This window comes from Lissotriton vulgaris, chromosome 2_1 (assembly GCF_964263255.1).
Source record: "Lissotriton vulgaris chromosome 2_1, aLisVul1.2, whole genome shotgun sequence".
NCBI classification, from domain to species: Eukaryota; Metazoa; Chordata; class Amphibia; order Caudata; family Salamandridae; genus Lissotriton; species Lissotriton vulgaris.
The window spans coordinates 1,064,023,434-1,064,048,108 of record NC_141687.1 but is presented as its reverse complement, the minus strand read 5'-3'; the positions used below and the strand labels follow the sequence as shown (position 1 = coordinate 1,064,048,108).

At 48.7% G+C, this 24,675-nt stretch overlaps 1 protein-coding gene across 2 annotated transcripts in view; it reads right to left on the bottom strand.

The window, feature by feature from the left end:
- KMT2A (lysine methyltransferase 2A) overlaps positions 1 to 24,675 on the bottom strand; it is a 1,431,261-nt gene that overhangs the window by 236,215 nt on the left and 1,170,371 nt on the right. For both annotated transcript variants that reach the window (XM_086956712.1, XM_086956713.1), the window contains exon 27: positions 2,098 to 6,430. In XM_086956712.1, the coding sequence (XP_086812838.1) occupies positions 2,098 to 6,430 (4,333 nt within the window). The remainder of the gene's footprint in view (positions 1 to 2,097; positions 6,431 to 24,675) is intronic.

Below are 24,675 nucleotides of genomic sequence, written 5' to 3'. Positions count from 1 at the left end.
TGTTTTCCGCTGTCTGGCCATTCTCTGTTTAGAGAACATCAGCCACCTTTACTTTTAAAAGGTAGACACGTACTTGCCTTATTTAATTTTCTGTCCCCCGTTCACCATCCTGTGCAGAATTGGTCTCTTCGTTCAAAGTAAACTAGTAATGGACAACAGACCAGCGCTTCCGTGGTAAATGCAACAAGCAGCACTGAAAGCAATCGCGTGGTGCGCGCCACAATGAAACATGTGTTTTCAATTATTGCGCCCGTGTCTGGGCACGATAATTGAAACCACATGGCCTTTGTTGCGGGTAATAGGCACCAGTAGGCCATGGGCGGAGCAATGCGCCCGCCTTTGGCCTATTGCGTGCTCTCTTGATAAAAAACACGCCCGCAAAGGCCAATCGCGTCACACAAAAGGAAAAGCACACCTACTAAATGTCCTGCGCTGCACGAGGAATGCTGCGCACTGCACCGCTAGGCGTGAGACCTTAAAAAAAGAGAAAAAAAGACTACAATTCCGGACCCAACCACTAGATGGCTGAATAATGCACAGTATAGTGAATCCAGACAGATTCACGCTGCAAAAGTTAATGCAAGTCGAGGGGAAACATACTTAACTCCTTCGACGCTCATGACGAGCTCAGCTCGTCATGAGGTAACCTTCTCGTATCTCATGACGAGCTGAGCTCGTCATGAATAATGGGATTTACCGTTTTCCAGCGCAGGAGAGGGAATACGATAAGCACCGATGTGGTTAATGTAGATTCAGCAAAATCCAAATACATTTAATGGTTTTATTCTTAAGCACAATTGTGAAACCAAAGGGTAAAAGAGCACTATACCTATTCAATGTAATCAATTAAAATGCAAAGAAGACCAAATTAAATTACAATAAAAACATTTTAATAAGAAAAAGACACAAGCACTCTTATTTCAGGTTTTTGAAAGTCTGCAAATATATTTAATAACCTCTCTCACTAATTACCTACGTTAATCAAACAACGTTCATCAAAATAATGGGTTTGGAATGCTTTAGGCATTCCACTGAGATATTCTTTGGCACATGAATAGAAACCCCTGTCTAATTCCATCAGGGAACCATGTCGTACAAAAGTACTTATGTTAATACTTTTGGAACTCAAAAAGCCATTTAAGTCATCATGTTGGTCTTTTTTTAGATTAAGCCAAGAGAATGCCACCAATCAACTGAACTACGAATTAGAAATAAATCACCCTGCTGCTCAAATCCTTAACTGACTATTCACAAGACAGACATCCAATCAAAGTATTACTATCATCACCTAGCCCTACAGGTAACCACCCCAGTCTCTTGAAAGTTCCCAGATTTTATTTCACCAGCTGAACAGGCCTGTCTCAAAGTTACAGGGACCAAGGCAACAGATAACTTTTCCCTCCAACACAGGATAGACCTACGAAAATTCAGCAGTGCTTTGGTGCTCTGGCTCTTCCCACAATCATATCTCAGTTACGCCTTAAAATTGCATAGTTGGCACATTTCCCACAATACACTTAGTGCAAAGAAGTGTATGGCCCGAGCTAGTGACTCATATTAAATTTCAGTGTGCTTCTCTTTTGCAAGTTGCAATAAAGAAGGACTGTACAATTAAGAGGGGAAGTTCGAATTTAAACCTGAAAATGAGATCGTGTTTTTATAGGGAAACGTTTATCAGCAAAAGATACACATTTTTAAAGACTGATGAAGTTAATAAGCCACTTGCCTGCAGTATGTTTGACTTGACAAATAATGCTTGTCCTTGCTTCTCAACTCTGCGCATTACAAATATATACATGTTTCTTTTGCAGCAATACTCCTATTGGCAACTGGTTAAGAAATATCTTTTTAAAGAGCTCTGCCTTCTTACATGTTAACTGATAATATTTGGCACGTTTTACATCCGTAAGAGAATAGGACAGGAGGGAGAAGAAGTGGGTGGAAAAGTACTCAAGATATCATGGAGAGAAATGCTTTGGACTGGCTAATGAGGCAATGGCATCAATAAGTAGAAACAAAGACTGAGTGAGAGAAAGTAAGAAAGAACAAAAGAGCCACCTTAATAGCCAAAAGCGTAAGCTCCAAAAGACTTCTTACCCTGAAACGGTGATAAAGGAAGTGAACTTGGCATCTGCATCTGGAATATGCACTTCTGATGGGGTGGTCCTCGCATGCTGAGTCTTGTGCTTCTTCCCATTCCCCTTGTCCACGGTCGGCTGAATTCGCTTCACTATAAGCTTGGGTTTAGAGGGGCACACAACAGAGCTACTTGCTGACTGCTGCCCTGAGGATGGTGATCCACCTGGAGAGGCGGAGCTGGCGTGCATCACAGACAACATTTTATTGGAGTCAATAACAGTGCTGCTTGGAACATCTGCTGAGTGTGGAAACCTTGATATCTGCCCTAGAGACGTGCTGCTGGGGTCAAGACTGGAGGCAATCATGCCCATTTTGCCAGCGTGAATCTGCGTAATATGTTGGTGAAGCGGATAGGGACTTTCATGGCTGGAGGTCGATTGTGTAACTGTCAAACCTACAGCCTGCACTGAAGGCAACACACACAGGCTTGAGGTAGCTGTCAGTGCTCCTGTGCTCGGGCTATGGGCTGTGCCGAGTTGGGTAAACATACTGGATCCAGGTGGCAGAGTCATGTGCTGCTCCGGAAGTTCAATGCCTTGCTGGCTGCCTTTGATTAACAAATTACCGATGGACCCAAGTTCTGATGTGCCCAGCAGTCCAGGGCTTGTTAACGTCACAGAACTTGGACTCAAAACATGTCCAGAAACAGGTCCTCCACATGTAGTTGCTGTTGTAGCTTGCACAGACACTACATTCAGTACAGAAGAACTGGAAGACCGTACAGGCAGTGATCCTCCTGCAAGCTGGCCCACTTCAGGTGTGATGATACCTGGCGGAGTAGCTGCAGAAGCCCCACTGCTCTGTGGGAGCAGAGCTTGTTGTTCAAAATACATGACTCCAGTTTTTGATCTCTTAATGATATTGGGCACAGTTCTGTGAGAGGCAGAATTACTCAGGCTTCCCAAATCGATCAAACTTGGGTGGGTGGGTATCCCTCCTGAGTGTGGGGTAGGAGTAAGATTAATTAAGGTCATGTTCGGAACCATATCTGAAGTGGTCACAGCAGAGGCAGATCCAGAGGGTGCCAGTTTTTTATTCTTTCTAGCATGGCTCCGAGACATTAGCCTTTTCTTGCTCAGATTTGGAGTTGCAGCAGTTGTGGAAGCTCCCTGATCAGTCCTTTGACCAGCTTCAGATACAAGGTTTTGGGAATCAGGAGCTGACTGGACTCCAATGAGCAGACCAGAAGTGGGACTACCAATGTTTGCAGCAAAGCCACCCTGAGTAGCAGTTGAGAACGAATGTAAATTAGTGTGGTGGGACACAGGAAGCAATCCTTTGCTTGTAGGGGGAAATAAGGTTTGAGATGGAGGCATGCCTGTATTCAACCCAGTAGTTAACGCAAGTCCAGCTCCTACTTGGCTCAGCACTGAAGGGACAGTTTCCAGGACGTTTCCAGGGGAACTAGCAGGAGTCAGTTGAATTTTTTGGGTGATGCCATTCGGAAGAAAAACATAAAAGGGCTGCATATTTTGGTTGACAACAAGAAGTTTCTCTGTGGATTTGATATGAGGTGGAGGGGTCTGATTGTTTGCATTTGAAATCTGAGAAGGACTGGGGCTTCCTGAGGAGTTTGTAACATAGTTTGGATTTTGGAGTGCTCCAGTAGGAGACACTGGGACCTGTAAGCTGGGGGTAGTTGTGTTCCTGGTCAAATCCTGGGAAGCTGTTTGCACTGGTTCTGTTTGATCGCATGGGGAACTTGCGATGTGTTCTGCCTCAATATGACTAGCAATAAAATGGACAGGTGTCACTTGGCCTTCTGGTGTAGAATCTACTCCAGGACTTTGTAGCGACGTCTCCCCTTCGCTGGACACAATAGATTTCTCTGTAACAGTTACTCTTTTCTCTCCAGACTCTGCCGTAGACAAGGCCAGAATGGATCCCTCTCCAGATGAGGGCATCTGTGACTCTGAGATGACAGCCAGCCGGCTATGGCTCTGGCTTGGCATGGAAGGGCTGCGAGTTGTTAAAACTGAAAGATCAGAGGGAAGCTCCAGGGGCAGCTCAAACTGTTCTTCTGCAGACACAGAAGATACACCACTGTCCCCTGGTTCAGATGTCGGCAGTTGTTGAGAAAACACTTCAAACAGTCCTATATCCTTTCCTCTGTTATTGTCAAGACCCAAGCCTTCACTCAGTGTAAGGAGTTCTGAAGATGACGATTCTGGGCTTTCACCCAAGGCCTGCATTGAAGGAGTGTTTTTCAGAACAAAATCCATAATGTCTGAAGGAAGAATGTTTCCGTAGTCATCGCTGTTATTGTTGTCTGAATCAGATTTGAGAAGCTCGGTGCTGTAGGTGTCCAGAATGTTTTTATCCGAAGGTGCACTAGTCTGACTTCGGCGATTTGAGTCTAAAGAACTCAACTGAACTTCCAAGGACTCCTGGTTTTGTGTTTTTACTCGACTTACTGAATGACAGTTTTCGATTTTCGATTCCAGCTGTTTGTGGGCAGTGGAGTCCTTGGTCACATGAACCTTTTCGCCAGCCTCACCTCGCTGCTCGAGTTTCAGGGTGCCTGTGCCATTTTCTTTACTACCTCTTTTGGTTCCTTGATTAACTTTGCCAGTTATGATTGTTAGGCTGGTGTCACTTTCCGCTCCATCGTCCACACCATCCAGCTGAGGAATTTTCGGAACTTCACACTGCTCCTCTTCACGGAACAAGGTATGTGAGCGAAGCCTTTCTTCTGCAGTGGTAGAAATGACAGTGCGAGTGAAGTTGTAGTAATACAGGTCCTCTTCATCAGAAGATGTGCTTAGGTCATCAGCTCCATCCACCTGGCCTTCAGCTGATCTCTTCCCCCTTTTCTTACCGGTCGAATTACTGAAGAATGGCATATCCTCCTCCCCATACGATCTCACACCATACAATGGAGTTAACCCAAAAAACATATTGGACCTCGCACGAGCACTTCGCCGTGGATACCTCCTTTTGAAGGAGCCATCTTCCTGGGCTTTACTACTGTCCTGAAGCATAGTGTTGTGTTCTTGGGCTGGTCGATTTGGATAAGTATTGCTGGCTTGAGCCTCCTGTACATCATTTGGGCTAACCTGATCCATAGTGTCTTCTGAATGACTTTCAGATGACGGAGACAGGTGGGTTATGTTGGCAGGTTCTCTCCTGGAGGACGGAGACCCTGTGGTTTGTTCAATAGGTGGGCTTCTGGATTGGTTGTCATGATCCATCTTCAGAGGTAATAAAGTGACCTTCATTGTCCGTTTTTTAGATTCCGGTGACCCTTTAGAACTTAACTCAGCCTTCACAGCTTGATTCTTTGATCCAACTTCTATTTGCTGAACATGCTCTCCTGCTTTTTCTGTAGCAATACTGACAGTGGAGCTTTGATTTGTCATTTGAGATGGTAAATTCTGATTACCATGCCTGCTATGAAGACTTTCTCCATCCCCTGTTGCTGCTATCTGGCTGGAACTGCTGGCAGGTTTGCTGTAATGTTGCTCTCTTAACCTTTCCTTCAGTGGTTTCTTCGTCTTCTGCTGCTTGTCTCTAATGAAAGATATACCCTCTCGGTTACCTGTAGGTGGTGTATGGCCCTCAGTTTTTGCAGCTGCATTTGGCTGTGTTTTGTCAGCAGGCGTTGAGTCTTTACATTGCTCATTCTCTTTCTTTGCATCAGAGAAGCGCAATGGTGCAAAAGGCAATGTATCTTTTGAATTAACGGAAGCCGAAGCAGAGTCTACACATGCTCCTGTTTTGCAGACACTAGGGTCGGTGGTGACTGAGGAAAATGGTGGAGCAGGAATTTTACCAGTCAAGCTAGCAGAGGAAACATCAGATGTCTTCACACTAGATGCCTTGGTCTTTTCTGATTTAATAGGGAGACAGCTTGGGGCCACCGTCAGAGCACAAGAATATGTAGTTTCCATGCACTTTAGAGTGTCCAAAGAGCCAGCTTTACTTGCACACACTATGGCTGTTTTTGAGCTGTTTGATGAGATTGAACAGCTCTGCCCTACAATTCTTGGGATTGCTGAAAGAAGTGTTCCTGGAAGGTTCACTGTGCTTTTCACATTTATCAAATCGTTAGATGAGACCGTGATTGCAGGTACCACAGGTACACCCGGTTTCAAAGTAATAGCAGGCGCTGATGATTCACTTTGCTTCAATGGGGAACTTTCAGCCCAGTTAGGGGGGATTGCTCGCTGCTTGGGCTGCTGCGGAAAAGTGGAAGAGGCACTGTGTCTCCTGGAGCCGATGCTTCGAAGTCCAGAAGACAGTAGGGGGTCACCTACAGTCACAATCTCATGGGTGACAGACGTATGGCTGCCTAAAGGAAGACAAGTGATAGAAAAAGCAGAAAGTCAAAGTTGTGGAACATAAAAAATCTAATTAAATCACAACAATCTAACAGACAGTAGTAAAGCCCTACAAAGCTTTCCTATCAGTGCTGCATCTCAGTCTACTCACCCGTTGAGACACTAACACAGGTCAATTACGCGAGTATCACTATAGTAGCTGAAAAAGGGTGCAAGCGGAATGCGGTGGTGGCTTTTGTACCAGTGGGCATAAGAACATATTACCTACTTGTACCTACAGCTTGAATATTCCCCATCATCAGGCTAGTAGTCCATATTAACAATGCAGTGCATACATAAACTTACATAAAATTGAAACAGCCATAGACTATATTCAGTCAGTCCACCCCATTAAGTGACGAGGTCTAGCCAATGAGATGGCGTGACTTTATATCTCCAACTCCCCACAAAGGCGCAAACTGTCAGATTTGCAAAGCTTTTCAAAATCAATAATTGGTAGTCTCATGAATTGAGTGGAAGGGAGGTCACATGTGAATCTATGAAAGATACCAACACTTCAGAACTCTAGTTACAATTAAATAACTTCTACTCCAACACTATCTTTGATAGATTCTCATGCTAGAATACCAAATGAGAAAATTACACATGTGTGAAAGGCATAAATGAGGTTCATCTTAACTGAACAGGTTATGGTGCACCAAATGTTCAACTGCTGTTTCGGACCTTGAATTAAGGTCGAGGCAGTAGGGCTTTTTGAGCATCTGCGGTTGCTGTGCTACAAATTTTCTTCAGGCGATCTCCTGAAGAAATCAGTACTATGGCTGTTGTAAAGATGAGGACGCCGTTCTTTCAGGTAAGATTTATTGAAATCAGCAGGACAAATACACCTCCTCATCACGACAGAAAAAAACAACTGCTCAAACCCTTCCATTCCAGAATTTTCATACCACAACCATCTGAAGCTGACGCCAGAAGAAGAAATTAGTTACTTACCTGTACACTATAGTTCTCCAGTATTATCTTTCATAGATTCACATGCATGTATCTTCCCCGTCGTCATGGTGGGAGTCTCACGGTAACAGAATGACCAAAGCAGTATCATAGAGATGAAAAAAACTGCATAGAAAACCCCATAGAGAATGAAATATTCAGTAACCAGACCTCCTTATTGTTTGGTCCAAAACTCAGCCAATCAGTAGCCAGCCCTGACATCACACTCCCCAGCAGAACTCTCCTACCTCCGATATCCGACCCCAAGTGAGAGTCATGGATATACTCAGAGGTAAAAGGTTCTACCTGAGAAACGGGGAGGAGGGCGGGAGCATGTGAATCTATGAAAGATAATACTGGAGAACTATAGTGTACAGGTAAGTAACTAATTTCTTTTCCAGTATTGAATCTTTCATAGATTCACATGCTTGTATCAGATTAGCAAGTAGTACCCAAACATCATAGCGTTTCCAGGATAGAACCTTAGTATTCTGGTTCTGCTCCTAAGTATCGTGATGTCAACCACTTGACACCATCCACTAGTACTGGATAATGACATACAACAACACTTAAAGTTAGAGCATAAGACAAACATTGTTCATCAGTCTGTATATTCTTGAAACCATTTTCCTTTAGACATACGAATATATACACATTTGTATACTCAGAAAATAACTGAATATATAAAAAGTGTACCTTATTGAAATAGACGTCGTAGAACAGCTTGCCCCACTGCCGTATCCTCCTTCCACGCAGTATCTAGACAGTAATGTCTAGTAAAAGAGTGTACACTCTTACAGGTGGCTGCTCTGCAGATGTCTGGCAGCGACACTCCTGCGAATAAGGCTGTTGAAGTTGCCATTTTTCTAGTGGAATGCGCTTGTACCTTGGAGCGCAGTGGATTCCCGGCTTTTTCATGGTATTTGACAATAGCCGAAGAAATCCATCTTGAAATACTTGATCTTGATAAAGGCAGTCCTTTTCTCTGTCCCTCAAAATTTATAAACAGTTGATTAGACTTCCTGAAAGGTCTTGTCCCGTTGATATAGAATTTCAAACATCTTTTAATGTCTAGTGAGTGTAGGGCCCTCTCTGCATCTGTTGAAGGATTTCCAAAGAAGGTAGGTAATATTACCGGTTCATTGAGATGAAAAATTGTGGGGACTTTAGGAATGAATTTAGGGGTTGTCCTTAATATCACTTTGCCCTGACAAAACTGAAGAAAGGGTTCTGCTATTGAGAAGGCCTGTATTTCGCTAACCCTCCCTGTAGATGTGAGGGCCAAGAGCAATGCTGTCTTCCAAGATATGAATTGCAAGTCTGCCTTATGTATTGGCTCGAAAGGAGGCTTCATAAGTTGCGATAGTACTGTATTAAGGTGCCAAGGGATCTGAGGTGTTGCATCGGAGGTAACGCCCTGAAGAGACCTTTGATGAATTACTTGATTACTCTATGCGACCAGAGAGAAGGTTGATTTGGTACTCTCCTATATCTCGAAATTGCAGCTAAGAGCACCTTCAATGACACATGTGAAAGACCGGCTTTCGACAAGTAAAGAAGATATGGCAAGATTTGCTCTGGAGAAACTGAGAACAGATGTAGCTCTTGAGATGCGCACCATTGACAGAACCTTTTCCATTTTGCCACATATGTCTTATTTGCAGAGACTGCTCTAGATTGAGACAAATTGTTCCTACAATCCTGAGGAATGTTTAGAGATTTGAATTCATACTCGTGAAGTTCCATGCTGATAAGTGTAGCAATATCAAATTTGGGTGGAGTATTTGTCCTTTGTTCATGGAGATCAGGTCCCGAGTTATCGGAATCTGTATTCTGTTGTGTAGGAGAGTAGGGTCTGCAATCCTATGATCACCCCAGATTTTTGCTTTTTGCTTCACTGGTTTACGACTTCTCTGGCTGTGGGCCTGCTAATCAGACCCACAGCCTTGCTGTTCTCTCACTAAATTGACACGTGTACCTTAGGTGCATTATCCAATTGGTACTGGGCCACCTTATCAGACCCTGTAACTCAGGGCATAGGTGTACCCAGGGCCTACCAGGGGCTGAAGCATGTATTATGCCACCCCTGGATGGCCATCTAAATCTGACACAACTGGCTGCACGACAGCTGGGGCAAGGTGGTGTAATCACCCTTTGCTGTAGATATAGTATACCTATATCTAACCCTAAAATACACACACAGATTTCTATCAGTCACTCCTATGGCAGGCCTTGACAATCCTGAAGGCAGAGTGCTTGGAATCGTGTGAAATGGTGCTCTGGCATGAGCTGAGCCCGTTTGCAGCTTGCGGAACCAAGTCCTAATAGCTGTTCCACGATAACGCATACGATATACTCTTAAGTGCATTATAATCCTCGCGGTTATATGCTATCTCTGGTATCGCTTTATCAAAACATGTCGAGTAAGGTGTCATACGAATTGGAATACTAACCCCTCGCCAATTCTGGCGACGGGGTTAGCATTCCACCCTTCTAGAGGGACACGACATGTATGTAACTGTGAACCCCGGTTAAAGTTAACTCAAGCCTCAGCATCACAAAATGGATGCTGCCACCACAGACACAAGTCTGACCCCCTGCAGCTGGGAGTCCTTCCAGCGAGGGGAGCTTGGACAAAGGGTTTCCTGTCAGGGGCGGTGCTAGCACCATCCCAGACAGGGTTTTGTGTATCCTGGGTAGGCAGGGTTTTAGAGGAAGGTGACTGCAAGTGGCACCACGGTGCTCACTATGCATCTGCCGGCTAGAACCAGTTCCAGGGGCACACCAGCCCCTGAGCTGGGGAAAGTCCGGCATGGGAGAGGGGTGTAACCACCCCCCTTCCTGGTCCCACCCCTAGGGCAGGACCTAGTCGCGTACCCACCCCTTTCTTTAGGATAAAGGCAGGAGCGGGGACCCTTCCAAATTAGATCATCTTTGAATCCTGAAACTACTTTCTACGAAAGGAACTCTCGACTTCTTCTCAAGATTTCTCCCTTGTGGCTAAGGAGTAGTCACCCTGCATCCGCAGGCACCATCTAAGAACACTGCGGTTTGCTGCACGTCCTTCCTCCGGAATCCGACCGACCAGCACGACGAGACCCGGCTTCCCTGGCACCTCTGACCTCTACCTACCTCTACAGCTAAGCTGAGAACCGTAGGTGCGACGAGACCTCGAGGGACCGGCCATCATCAGAACTGCACGACTTCTATCCAGCACGACCGCCGAGGGATCCTCTGGTGAGTGCTTTGGGGTCCGAGAAGCCCCGACCCTGAGCAGCTCCAGCACCGAAGTCCAGCCCCCCAGCATCCACGAGATCTGCGTGGGGCCCTTCTGCTTTTTGCTGCTCACTGCGTTGTCTGGCTACTAGCCCGCTGGCTTGTGGCCTTCCCGACGACGACCGACGACAACAACACTGCTGGTCTGGTTGCTCCAGACTGGCCCTTGCTCCCTTCCAAAAGAGGAGCACCCCGGACCCTCCTGGTCCACTCCAGACGCCATTTTAGGTCCACCGCGTGGGCTTGAATTTGCCAAGACTTGTTGCCCCAATTCTGGGTCCAGCGACGTCGACGAACAAGTTACTTACCTTCGGTAACGATATATCTGTAAGAAACATTAGTTAGTGTTAGATTCCTTACCTTAGAATAACCCCAGGCGTCAGTCTGGATCCGGAAACTTTTGCGTAGCAGTACCCCTGCGCGTCGGTAGGCGTCGTCTGCAGGCGTCCCCTGCGGCTCCGCGTCCGTCGTCGGCGTCGTGATGACGTCGCTGGAGTATATAGACGCCGCCTCCGCGCGCTGACGCCAGTTCTTTGTACACAGCTTTTCCGCGCCAGAAAACGCAGAGCCATGAGAGAACCAACACTGGTGCCATTTGAAACTAGGGCCCTGAAAGGGATGTCCTTAACCCTAGGTATCAGTTCGCAGAACGGGGAGGATGGGCGGGTTCGGTAAGGAATCTAACACTAACTAATGTTTCTTACAGATATATCGTTACCGAAGGTAAGTAACTTGTTCATCTGAAAGAAACACGTTAGTGTTAGATTCCTTACCTTAGAATAGATACCCCAGCAATACCAACCCCGGAGGTGGGTCTGCGAACCAATACATTCTTACACCAGAAAGTCCTGGAGGACAGAACGGCCAAAGAAGCCATCCCTCCGGACTTGACTGTCCAGGCAGTAGTGCCTCGCGAAGGTGTGCAGCGAGGCCCACGTAGCCGCCTGGCAAATGCCCTGCAAAGGGACTCCCAGGCCCAGGGCAGTAGTAGCAGCCGTGGCCCGAGTGGAATGGGCCCTCAGCCCAACAGGAGGCTCCTTCCGAGCCAAAGAGTAGCACGCTTTGATGCACAGAACGACCCACCGAGAGATGGTTCGTTTACACACCGCCCGTCCCTTCTTCGCACCCACGTAGCCAACAAACAGTTGGTCATCCACCCGGAACTGGCGTGTGCGATCCATATAAAATGAAAGCGCACGTTTTGGGTCCAGACGATGGAGCCGCTCTTCATCCTTCGAAGGATTCGGAGGCGGGAAGAAGGGGGGGAGGGTGATGGACTGCCCGATGTGAAAAGCAGAAACTACTTTGGGCAGGAAAGAAGGTCTAGTCCTTAGAACCACCGTGTCAGGATGAATGGACAGGAAAGGAGGTTGGACAGAAAGAGCCTGGAGCTCACTCACTCTCCTGGCAGAGGTGATGGCAACCAGGAAAGCCGTCTTCAAAGTCAGGAGACGAAGAGGACAAGAACGAAGGGGCTCAAAGGGAGCACACATCAGAAAGGTAAGAACCAGGTTCAAGTCCCACTGAGGCATCACAAACGGAACAGGTGGATACATGTGTGTGATGCCCTTCAAGAATCTCGTTACAATCGGGGACTTGAACAAAGAAGGCTGATCAGGAAGCCTTAGAAAGGCTGAAAGGGCAGAAAGGTAGCCCTTGATAGTGCCCAGAGCAGAGCCCTGCTGGGCAAGAGAAAGAAGAAACAGAAGCACCTCAGAAAGGGGGGCAGAAAGAGGATCCACAGCCTTTGCTGTGCACCATGCCACAAATCTGTTCCACCGACAGGCGTATACCGACTTAGTGGAGGGACGCCTGGCTGCCAGAATTACATCACAGACTTCAGGAGGCAAGTCAAATGGCCTCAACTGCCGCCGCTCAATCTCCAAGCATGGAGGTGGAGACTGGACAGGTTCGGGTGGAGGACCGTCCCCTGCTGCTGCGACAGAAGGTCCTCCTGAAGGGGCAGGCGGATCGGGGGACCGACTGACATGCTGAGTAGCTCGGGATACCAGTACCTTCGAGCCCAGTCCGGAGCCACAAGGATAACTTGGGCCCGGTCGCGCCTGATCTTCTTCAGCACTCTGGGCAGAAGTGGTATAGGCGGAAAGGCGTATAACAGACCGCAACTCCACTCGCGCCGAAAGGCGTCGCCGTGCGAGTGCCGTCTTGGAAACTCCAACGCGCAGAACTGATGACATTGCGCGTTCTCTTCTGTGGCGAATAGATCTAACCAAGGCTCTCCCCATTGCAGAAAGAGGCCTTGCGCCACGTCCGAGTTCAGACGCCATTCGTGATCCATCGAGCACCGACGGCTGAGTTCGTCCGCCCTGGCGTTCAGAGAACCTGCCAGGTGTTGAACCGTCAAAGTCACGCCCTGACGTTCCAGCCACTGCCAGAGGCGCAGAGCCTCCTGGCAAAGGGTCCACGACCCCACTCCGCCCTGTTTGTTGCAGTACCACATGGCGGTGGTGTTGTCGGTGAACACCTGCACTACACTCCCGTTGACAAAGGGGAGGAATGCCTTCAGTGCTAGACGAATCGCCCGTAGCTCCAACAGATTGATATGGAGCCGGGACTCCGCCGGAGACCAGATGCCTCTGATCTCTGCCTCTCCCAAGTGGCCACCCCAGCCCTGGAGGGACGCGTCCGTCACAACAACGTGCTCCGGTTGGGGAAGGGAGAGGGATCTGCCCCTGACCCAATCGCGGTCCGTAAGCCACCACTGCAGTTGTCTCGCAGTGCCCTCCGAGATCAAGACGTGGTCGGACAAGTTGCCCTGATGCTGGGCCCACTGAAACTTCAGGTCTTACTGCAGAGCCCGCATCCGCCACCGGGCGTGATGCACCAGAAGGATGCAGGAAGCCATCAGTCCCAGCAGCCGCAGCGTCAACCTGACCGAAACCCGGGATAGCGGCTGAAAGATGGGAATCAAAGCCTGTATATCCCGGACCCGCCGTTCCGGAGGATAAACCCGAAACTGCGCCGAGTGCAGAACCGCTTCAATGAAAAGGAGCTTTTGGGAGGGACACAGGTGTGATTTCGGCACATTGATGGAGAACCCCAGGTCGTGCAAGAGGTCTGCCGTCATCTGAAGGTGGTGGACGACTGTCTGGGGCGAGCCCGCCTTCAACAGCCAGTCGTCGAGGTAGGGGAAGACTGAAACCCCTAACCTGCGCAGATGGGCTGCGACCACCGCCACCACCTTTGTGAACACCCGTGGGGCGCTGGTAAGGCCGAAAGGAAGCACGATAAACTGAAAGTGCTCCTGGCCTACCGTGAACCGCAGGTAACGCCGGTGGGCCGGCAGGACGGGGATGTGAAAATACGCATCCTGCAAGTCCAACGCTACCATCCAGTCTTGCGGGTCTAGAGCAGCCAAGACCTGAGCCAAAGTCAACATCTTGAACTTCTCCTTCCGGAGGAAGCCGTTGACGTTCCGTAGATCCAAGATAGGACGTAGGCCCCCCTTGTCCTTCTTGGGTACCAGAAAGTAGTGGGAATAGCAACCACGCCCTACTTCTGGCCCAGGAACGCGCTCGATGGCCCCCTCCAAGAGGGCCGTAACTTCCTCCTGCAGAAGTGTCAAGTGGTCCCCCGACACACGGTGGTTCTGCGGTGGCATGGCTGGAGGAGTGGTCTCGAAGGGGAGGGAGTAGCCCCTTCGGACGAGCTGCAGCACCCACCTGTCCGACGTAATTGTGCGCCAGTGAGCGTGGTGATGGCGAACCCTGCCACCCACTGGCGTCACATGGGGCCGAAAGCACGGACTAGGAGGATTTGGAGGCAGATGCTGCGGGGGGAGGTGTGGCCTGACCCCGCCGTTGACCCCTACCGCCGCCACGGCGGTTTCCACGGCCGCCACCGCGTTGAAAGGATTGTTGCGGCGCGTGGCTGGCAGCACGTGTGGGGACGCCCCTTCCTTGGCCACGAAAGGAGCGAAACGAACCCGTTTGCTGGCGCTGGGTCGAAAGACCCAAGGACTTGGCCGTGACCCTGGAGTCCTTGAAGCGTTCCAGCGCGTGGTCCGCCTTGTCACCAAAGAGGCGACAGCCATCGAACGGCATGTCCATCAAGCCATTTTGGACGTCTGCCGAAAAGTTGGCGGATCTCAGCCAGGCGTGGCGACGAATCGCCACCGTCGTTGACATAGCTCTGCCCAGCGAGTCGGTCGTATCAAGACCACACCGTATGGAATATTTAGCTGCGTCGCGGCCCTCAGCCACAGCCTTGCCGAGCTTTGCCCGCACCTCCATGGGGCATTCTGGCAGCAGTTCAGCGACCGTGTCCCACACAGAGTGGGTGTAGCGGCCCAAGAGGCATGCGGTGTTGCAAGACCGCAGTCCCAGACTCAGGGACGAGAAGACCTTCTTACCATACTGGTCATACCTCTTGGATTCCCGATCGGGCGGGGCCGACGGGAATGCGGTCTGGGAGGCAGAGGCCTGGATCACCAGACTCTCGGGGGTGGGATGGGTGGACAGGAACTTGGGGTCGTCCAGACAAGGACGGTGGCGCCTGGCCACGTTCCGATCAACAGGCGAACCTGAAGCGGGCCTGGACCACGTGCCCAACAGAACGTCTGACAAGGCTTCGTTAAACGGCAGCAGTGGCTCCTGTGGGCTTGACTGCGGTTTGAAGACCTCAGTGAGGATGTTAGGCCTCACGGCCGCGACGGGGAGCTCAAGGTGTAAGGCCTTGGCAGCCCTCATCAGCACCACGGAATATGCAGCTCCCGCCTCCGACGCCACGGAAGGAGGGGAGACAAAACCAGGGTTAGGAGAGTCGTCCAGACCACTGGCATCCCCCAAATCACCTGTCCAGTCCGGGTCATACTGGCACTCACGTGACAGAGGGTCCTCAGACCCCTCCCAACCTTCCCCGTACTCTTCATCATCTCCATACTCGATCGACGCCGGTCCGACTCCGCGTCCGGATTCGGGGAAGTAATGGGGACGGTGCCGCCCGGAGCCGGACCCCCGGCGCCGGCCGAAGCCGGCACAGGAGAACCGGCGCCGCGCGGGGGCGGCGTCGGGGGTAATCCCGATGGAATCGGCGCCGGACCAGCCGGCAGGCCAGCCGGCGTCGACCCCGAAGGCCCTTGCGGCGCCGGGGTCGGAGCCGTCGGCGGCACCGGGGCCGGAGCACCCGATGGCGTCGAGCCAGGGACACCCGACCCGCTAGGGCCCCCGGACGGTAGCACTGGGCCCGAAGGCACCGTAGGCCCCGTCGGAGAACTGAGCGCCCTCATGGCCATGAGGAACGCCTCAATCTCCTCAGGCGTCGCACCGTGCCCAGGGACCGGAGGGTATGGGGCAGGCCGTGCCGGCGACTCTCGCGGAGCCGCGGAGTTGGGGTCACCCGAACCCCCGGCCGCGTCGCGCGAGCGTCGGGGGGAGTCGGGGGTAAGATGACGACGCCCCGACTTCTTGTGTTTCTTACCTGAGGAGCCCGACGAATGGTGACGACTTCCGGAGCGCTCGGCGCGGCTCCGCGACCGCTCCCTCGAACGCTCCCTGGACCTCCGGCCGGACCGGGACCGCTCCCGACTCAGGGCTGACACCCGGAGCTCAAGCAGCTTGCGGGACCGCTCCCGTCTAGCCTTGTTAGTGAGAGGCCGGCAGTCGACGCAGGCGTCCACGTCGTGGTCGGGGCCCAGGCACCGGAGACAGAGTCGGTGATGGTCCGTGACCGACATCGTGCGGTCACACCCGTCACAATTCTTGAAACCAGGCATCCTACCAGGCACCAAAAAGAGATACAAGTTTTAACAAAGTTGGTCAAAGGACCGGAGTACTGCTTTTCGGATCTGCGCTTACTGGCGCGGAAAAAAGAAGAACTGACGTCAGCGCGCGGAGGCGGCGTCTATATACTCCAGCGACGTCATCACGGCGCACGACGCCGACGACGACGGACGCGGAGCCGCAGGGGACGCCTGCAGACGACGCCTACCGACGCGCAGGGGTACTGCTACGCAAATGTTTCCGGATCCAGACTGACGCCTGGGGTTATTCTAAGGTAAGGAATCTAACACTAACGTGTTTCTTTCAGATAGCAGCATCAACCATCGTGGGACAGCTCGCACCTCCATCCTGGTCGCCGACAACGCCTCCTGGTCCGTGAGACTGCAGAGCCCAGCGTCGCCCACTCACCTGGTCGAGGTGACTTCGCCCGGTGCCATCCTGGTGCCCACACAATCACTGGCCAGTGATTAAGAACTTGGTCCCCTCTGCTTTCAGGTGTCATCCATCTTCGATCCAGGCTTGGATCACTTCGAACTTCAACACTGGTCGCCTGCCAGCAACTTCTTTCTTCAGGCTCCATAGACTGCAACGAGGATTCCCGACGTCTTTTCAGACCTATGCAGCCGCAGCCCCTGGGCTAGGTAACTGCGGCATTTCGGTGCCCCAGCATAGCCTCACTATCCAAGGGTCCAGATCCTTTTTCGTTTTCAGCCTAACTAGTCCTATTTGTCCGATATCCTTAACTTTGCTTTCACTAGCCTCCATAGACTTTGTCCCGCATCTCGCGTGAGAGTGCACACTCTGCACCCGAGTCCCATAGGCCTCCTACTAGTAATCTGAAGGTTCAGTAACGTAGTCCTAGCGATTCCAAAGCCTATTAGTCCAGTACTTACCTGCTGGTAATTTCGCATTCCACTTTTGTAGTATATGGTTTTTCGTGCCCCTCGGGCATTTGTGTAAATTGTGCAACTTGAAGTATTTTCGTAAGAGTTTTGTTGTGTGCTTAGTACCCTGTCCTCATAAAGAGTACAGGGCTGTTGTGATCTAAATAAATACACTGTTTATTTTCATAACACTTGTGTGGTGTCCTTTCACTTGGTGTTCAAGGGGTATATGTGATGGTATAACAGCTGGCTTAACACACCCTCTAGAGTTTAGCCCGAAGACTGCTCGTATCCATGCTACTAGGATAGCTGGTCTATAAGGTTGACTTACAACCAAGCATCAATAAGGGTTGTTTGGACTGATACAAAGTTCTCACTAGAATAGTGAACATTATATATCAGGCCAACTTCTCACATGTTGCACACAAAGTTGGAGAAGCACTGAAAACTATGCTTGCCTCAGCTAAGCTGGAGCTATTAAAATCACATGGCATGGCTCCGACCTCATTTTGCGAAGCACTCTCGCAATCAGGGGAAATGGAGGAAACGCGTAGGCGAACATTCCCATTTCAGATGAAGCACATTTCCCAAGGATCCCATTTGTGGAAATCTGCTGGTGAACTGGTCGCACTTTGAGTTGTCCTGGGTTGCGAACACATCTAATGTTGGCATGCCCCACCGCTGGAAGACCTTTTGTAGTTGTGTATGATCTATTTCCCACTTGTGGGACACACTGGCTGTTCTGCTCAGAACATCTGCCTTTGTGTTGTGTATTCCCTGAATGTGTTGCACCTGAATAGATATGTTGTGACGTATGTGACGTATGAGCCATCTCCAGATCTTTTGAGTTTGGGAAGAGTGGGTTTGATCTTGTCCCTCCCTGTTTTAGAAGGTAGAACATTGTCGCTGTACTGTTGGTTTTTATCAGTACCGTAGATCTGCTTATCCTGGGAAAGCCTTTAGGCCCAGGAACACTGCTTTCAGTTCTAGCATGTTGATGTGTAAACATGTCTCCTGCTCGGACCAGTGACCTTGGATTTCTAGTTCGTGAAGATGCGCCCCCCAACCTTAGAGCGAAGCATCTGACGTCATTACATAACAGTGACGTTGGGATTCGAAAATTAAACTCTGTACTAGGTTCTCTCGTAGCTTCCACCATGACAGAGCTTTCTTCATTGGAGGATAAATGGTGATCCGATCCTCGAATGACCCTTGAGACTGAATCCACTGATCGTCTAGTAGCTCCTGTAAAGGCCTCATCTGTAGACGGCAGTTTGGAACCAGTGGGATACAGGAAGACATCATTCCCAACAAGGATTTGTATATTCTTACTGAAGTGTACTTTTTTGACTGCAGGGTTGAGGTCAGATTCAATATTTTCCGAATCCGCTCCTCCGACGGATATGCTTTCGCTTCCTTTGTGCAAATTAAAGCCCCTAGAAATTGGAGCGATTGAGAGGGGACTATTGAAGATTTCTCCAGGTTGATCCGCAGACCCATGCGTTGAAAGAGATCCATGCAGCTGTTTAATGAGATCTGAGTTTTCCTGTAAGATGGACCCTTTACAAGCCAGTCGTCCAGGTAGGGGAAAGTTTGATTGCCCCTGCAATCGTAGATGAGCTGCGACTGGGGCAATGCATTTTGTAAAGACCCTTGGTGCCGATTTTAGGCCGAAGGGCAACACCTTGAACTGAAAGTGGTGCCCCTCCACTAAAAAACGCAGATACTTTCTGTGTTTCCGATGAATTGGAACATGGAAATATGCATCCATAAGATCCAGAGATGCCATGTAATCTTTCTGTCGTATGAGCAAGAGGATCTCCTGCAGTGAAAGCATACGGAAGGGAATGTTCTTGATGTACTGATTCAAATCCCTTAGGTCCAATACCGGTCTCCATTTTGAAGTCTGTTTTTTCTTTATAAGAAAAAAGTGCAAATAAAATCCTTTCCCTCTCTGTTGAAAAGGGACTTCCTCTATAGCTCCATTCTGAATAATCAATAGAACTTCCGCTCTTAGAGCTGAGAAGTGTTGTTGATGCCTGAACACTGGGGGGTGATGAGGTGGAATTTGCACAAACTCTAGGGTATGTCCCTTGTGTATTACATCCAATACCCATTTGTCTGATGTTATGGACATCCAATGCTTCGAGAAGAGAGACAGATAATGGTCATTGTCGGGTATAAACCAGTTGGAGGGCGCCTTGGGTAAGTCATTGCCGTCTATTAGATTGCTGTCCTTTGCCTCAAGCCGTGGTTTGACCTTTAGACGGTTGTTGAAAAGAGGAATTTGAGGAGCGATATTGCTGGTTAGACTGATATTGTCGGTAATTTTGCTGGTTGTAAGGCTGGTATTTGTTCGATTGATACGATGACCTTTGACCAAATTGACCTCTAGCTTCTCTTCTCCGAAAGGATTGAAATCTTCCCTGCTGAAGGGACCCCAGCGCCTGCGGTGTCTGTGTCTGCCTTAATGCCTTGGAGTGCGTCGTCTATGTGTTTCCAGAAAAGATTTTACCCATCAAAGGGCATGTCGACTATTTTGGGCTGAACCTCAGGCCAAAAAGAGGTAGCTTTCAGCCAACCTTGCCGTCTAAGCGACACTGCTCCCGCCATCTGGCGAAAAGCCATCGAAGATATATCCATGGCAGTGTCAATGGATTCCGAGGCCGCTCTTGATCCATCCTGAAGAATAGCCGCTGCTTATTTTTAATCATCTGGTAGATGGGCCAATGGCGGCGCTCTATCGGACCACATCTGCCTGTTGTAACGGCTAAGGAGAGCCATAGCGTTTGCTGCCTTGATGGTAGAGGCTGCCATTACTGCAAACCTTTTTCCCGCTCCATCCATTCTTCGTCCTTCCTTATCCGGCGGAGCCATAGATGTGGATACCGGATTTTTAGAGTTTCTCTGCGCGGCCTGCATCACTACAGATTCCGGCTGTGGATGTCCTTTCAAAAATGCGGGCAAAGTTTCTGGCGCTCGGTATTTCTTTTCAATCCTTGGAACTGACGCTGCCACTGAAGCTGGCGTCTTCAAAATTTTGAGACCCTCATCCCATACATGCTGTATGATTGATCTGATTGACCTTCTTAAGTCCTCTTTAAAATCATATAGGAAACATTCAGTTTCTTGAAACGGCATTTGAAGTTCAAAACTTTTAGCCGCCTTTTCGATTATATCGTGGATCCCTCCAATGTCTTGAAGAAGCAAGTTCGCTGGTGAAGGAGATGGAGAAGGGGTTGTTGGTAAAATGTACTCATCCCATTCTACTCCAGCCGGAGCGTCCTGAATAAGCTCACCCTCTTCCGGTTGATCATCTCCATCACTGTCGGCCAAGTCATCTCTTATTGTGACTATCGGCAGAGAACGCACTCTTTGCGCTGCAGGTAATGACTGTTTTACTGGTGCTTGAGGCTGAACTACTGGAGCCGGCCGATTAGGAGTATTAGCCTCAGGGAAGCAGCGGTAGTAATCATTAATCATAAGACGCAAGTCCGTCACTAGCGCTGCAGGCATTGATATAGATTCTTCCCTTCTTTCAGGTTGCTGTTCTTCCTCTTCCTCCTCGTAGTCACAAGGTTCTTGTGGACTTAGTCTGAGTAGCATCTTTAAAGGAGTTAACTTCCTCCTCATCCGTGTCCTGACTCTTGATTTGTAGTTGGGAAGGGCTATACGCCACTCCCGAAGATTCCTCATCGTCGATTCCTCCTTTTCCAATAAGTTTGATGGAGGAAGTGGGGATATCTTCGTCCATGATGTAAACTCAGAAGATTTCCTTATCGTCGACGGGCCGGATCGACGAGTGAAAAGATCTGATAGAGATCATGGTCCTTGACTTCAGTGACTTGAAAGCCTTCGTCGACGGAGCTTCCGTCGTCGAGCGCGTCGTCGGAATTTTTATAATCGTCAACGATGTCGTCGGCGGGATGACCGACGATGTTACCGTCGATGGTGTCGTCGTTGCTCGTCTCGTCGACGGAGATGTGGCTTTTCCTGTCAACTGACTCATCGTCGTCGATGCAACAGACTTGGTACCTGTCGTCGCTGCCGTCGTCGTCGAGATGGTCGTCAGCGACGATGTTGTCGTCGACGTTTTGACAGGAACAACAGACTGGGGCACCACAGCACTGGGTGAGGGGGCAGAAGACACCGCCCTATGACCAGAGGACTTTTTCTGAGGAGTTTGAGGAAGAGAAGAAGCCTCTTTTCCCTTGGTTTTTAGCTTTTTATGATCCACAGAATATTCTGAAGTGGAAGATTTCCTCTTCTTGGAAGCCTCGCTAGTGGATTCCTCCTCTGACTCAGAATCTGAGGTGGCCTTCTTAAGCTACAACAGAAGACGTGCCTCACGATCCCTTAATGTCTTAGCAGAAAAGGTCCTGCAGTACTTGCAGTCTTTTCCTATATGTTTGGGGTGAAGGCAATATAAGCAGTCCTCTTGAGTATCTCCTGAAAAGAGCCTGGCTTTCCCACGGGATCTGCAAGGCATGAAAAGCCTCTTCTTAGAGCCTTCAGCCCTTATAAGGTATAATATGGAGCACAATACCTTAATCCAGAAGAAATTCAGCAGTTGAAAAGGTCAAAGTTCACACAGGAACAAACTGAGCAGAGCTCAGGGAGACTCCTTTCTCACACGAAGGCGGTTGGAAATCTGAGGTAGGAGAGTTCTGCTGGGGAGAGTGATGTCAGGGCTGGCTACTGATTGGCTGAGTTTTGGACCAAACAATAAGGAGGTCTGGTTAGCAAATATTTCATTCTCTATGGGGTTTTCTATGCAGTGTTTTCATCTCCATGATACTGCTTTGGTCATTCTGTTACGGTGAGACTCCCACCATGACGACGGGGAAGATACAAGCATGTGAATCTATGAAAGATTCAATACTGGAGAATGAACTGAATAACCTAACAGCTGTCTGGCCTTTGGTGGGAGTGATCCCTTATTTTGTATCCTAGAGGAATACCTGGTTTCCCATACCATCATCTACTTGGCAATATTTTTCCCTGAAAAAGGACAGCTTTTTATTGGAATGGCCAAAAGAAATGAAGGGTGATTGTTAGCTGCCAGGCTGCAGGTCTCTGTCCAGCAGAGAAAACGTACAAACAGTCCTCTCAAAACATTTTTCACCATTATCCTGGAAAATAAAGAATGAGAAGAAATGAATGCTTGATGTCCGGCTGTCAGTGCCAATATTGTCCCTCGGGGTGCATGAGTTTTGGAACCGTGGAAACAAGTCTGAAGCAGATGGCAAAAAACAAACCCAAGCAATCTGTAAATGGTGGATTTCAGGAACGGTATAACAAATCATCCCAAAACCAAACTCCTCAATAGAAGAAAAAACGTACAACCCTCCAAGCCCAACACTAGATAGGAGGTGTGTACACAGCATGTGAATCTACAGCATTGCATGCTGCAAACTTTTACTGAAAAGTAACGCATTTCCTTTTGAGCTTGAAACTCTTCTAGATCCAATTGTAGAGCATGATTCCGCCTTCTAGCGGTTTGATCTAGAACTGTATTTTTGGCATGTACTTGGGTAAAGTCATCATGACTAGGGCAGCAACAGTAAGTAGACACCTCAGTACGTGACTCATTTTTGAGTTTTCTGTTAACATTTTTATTTTGCATCTACCTCCCTTCCTCAGTGGGAAGTGATAGTCATACATGAATACAGAATAATCTCATACTTACAGGTAACTTTTGTAGAGTGACATCTCTTCTATAGTCATATGCTGTGCTTGGATTATGTATGTATGGATATTGTCCCATTTTCTGAGAGAATGTGAAGATGAAATAGTTTCCCTTCAAGCTTTACTATCTAATGCAGTATTTAATAAACTTGTGTCTTGTAGCCTAAGCTGGAGCATAACAAATGTCTTGATTAAACATTACCAAAACAAGCTAATGCAGATTTTTTTTTCTTGCAGCACGTGACTTTGGTTTAATGTCTAGTGGTTTGTTTGCTAATCTGTAGCGTCATTGGATTGTTTATATACACCACCTTGGACTCATACCTTTAACAACTTGTGTTGCTAATACCTGTTCAGCGTATGCTATATATACTGAATGGCTTCCTTTTTTCCAATGGCCTGATCGCCCGAATATAATAATATAGGACAGCTCTTCTAACATCTAATGTGTCCAATGCCCTATCTGCTGCATTAGAGGTGATTTGAGAAATTAAGGGAATTTATTCATCTGGTTGCAACACTACTTTTGGAATTAATGATGAGTTTGTACTCATGACTACTTTACTCTTACGCACATTTAAGAATTATTTTACCCATTAGTACCTGCATTCACTAACAGTCCTTAAAACTGCACTTGCTACCACAAAGGCTGTTTAATGTCTTCTACGGATAAAAGAACAAGTTACTTACCTTTGGTAATACTTTTTCTGGTGGATACAGTATCTGCCTGTGGATTCCTCACCTTTTGAATCACCCTAATGTGCAGCACCCCACAGAAACTTTTCTCCTCAGCTCTCCCACGTTGACGAGAACGTCACAATGGAACAGCTCCACACGCGACTCTGCGTGACGTATCCGGAGCCATAAGATTACCTCGTAGGCATGCTGAAGTTAGCTCCACCCATTTCTTCTGTGCCTTTGAGGTGAACCAGCAACATTTTCACAAGTATACACACTATACAAACACAACCAAACCTGGAAATTTCTCATCATATACATTTCCCAATGCCAACTATCTCATGATCCCAGCAAAAAATCACATACAATACATCTTGATTACTTTTCAGTATAGGCCGACAGGAAACAGGGAGGCGTGTGGGTAAGTGAGAAATCCACAGGCAGATACTGTATCCACCAGAAAAAGTGCTACCAAAGGTAAGTAACTTGCTCTTTTGATGGTTACATCTGCCTGTGGATTCCTCACCTTAAGAATAGAATTTCCAAGCAGTCCCGCACTAAGAGGAGGGTGACTTCCTGCCAATACCGAAAACTCCTGCAGCACAGAACGAGAAAAATGTCTGTCCCTCCGTGTAAGAAAGTGCCCTCTTTTTGCATGGTTGCCCCCACTTTTTGCTGAACTACTGATGTGCTTTGACTAAATGTGTCCTGGGTCCTTGACACACAGGTACTCAGGGTCTATGTTCTTTCTCTAAACTGCATTGAAACCAAGACCCAATTGGCACTCTTTGGCCACAGGTCAGTCCCTTGTAAATGGTACCACAGGTACTAAGGGCACTGTGGCCAGGGAAGGCCTCTAGGGGATGCAGCACTTATTGTGCCACGCTTAGAGGCCCTGTACCTTTCAACACACAGCCTTTGCAGGCTGTGTATTTTGGTGCAGAACAAAGTGAAGAGTCGACATGGCGCACATCCCTGTATGCCATGCCTATAACCCAC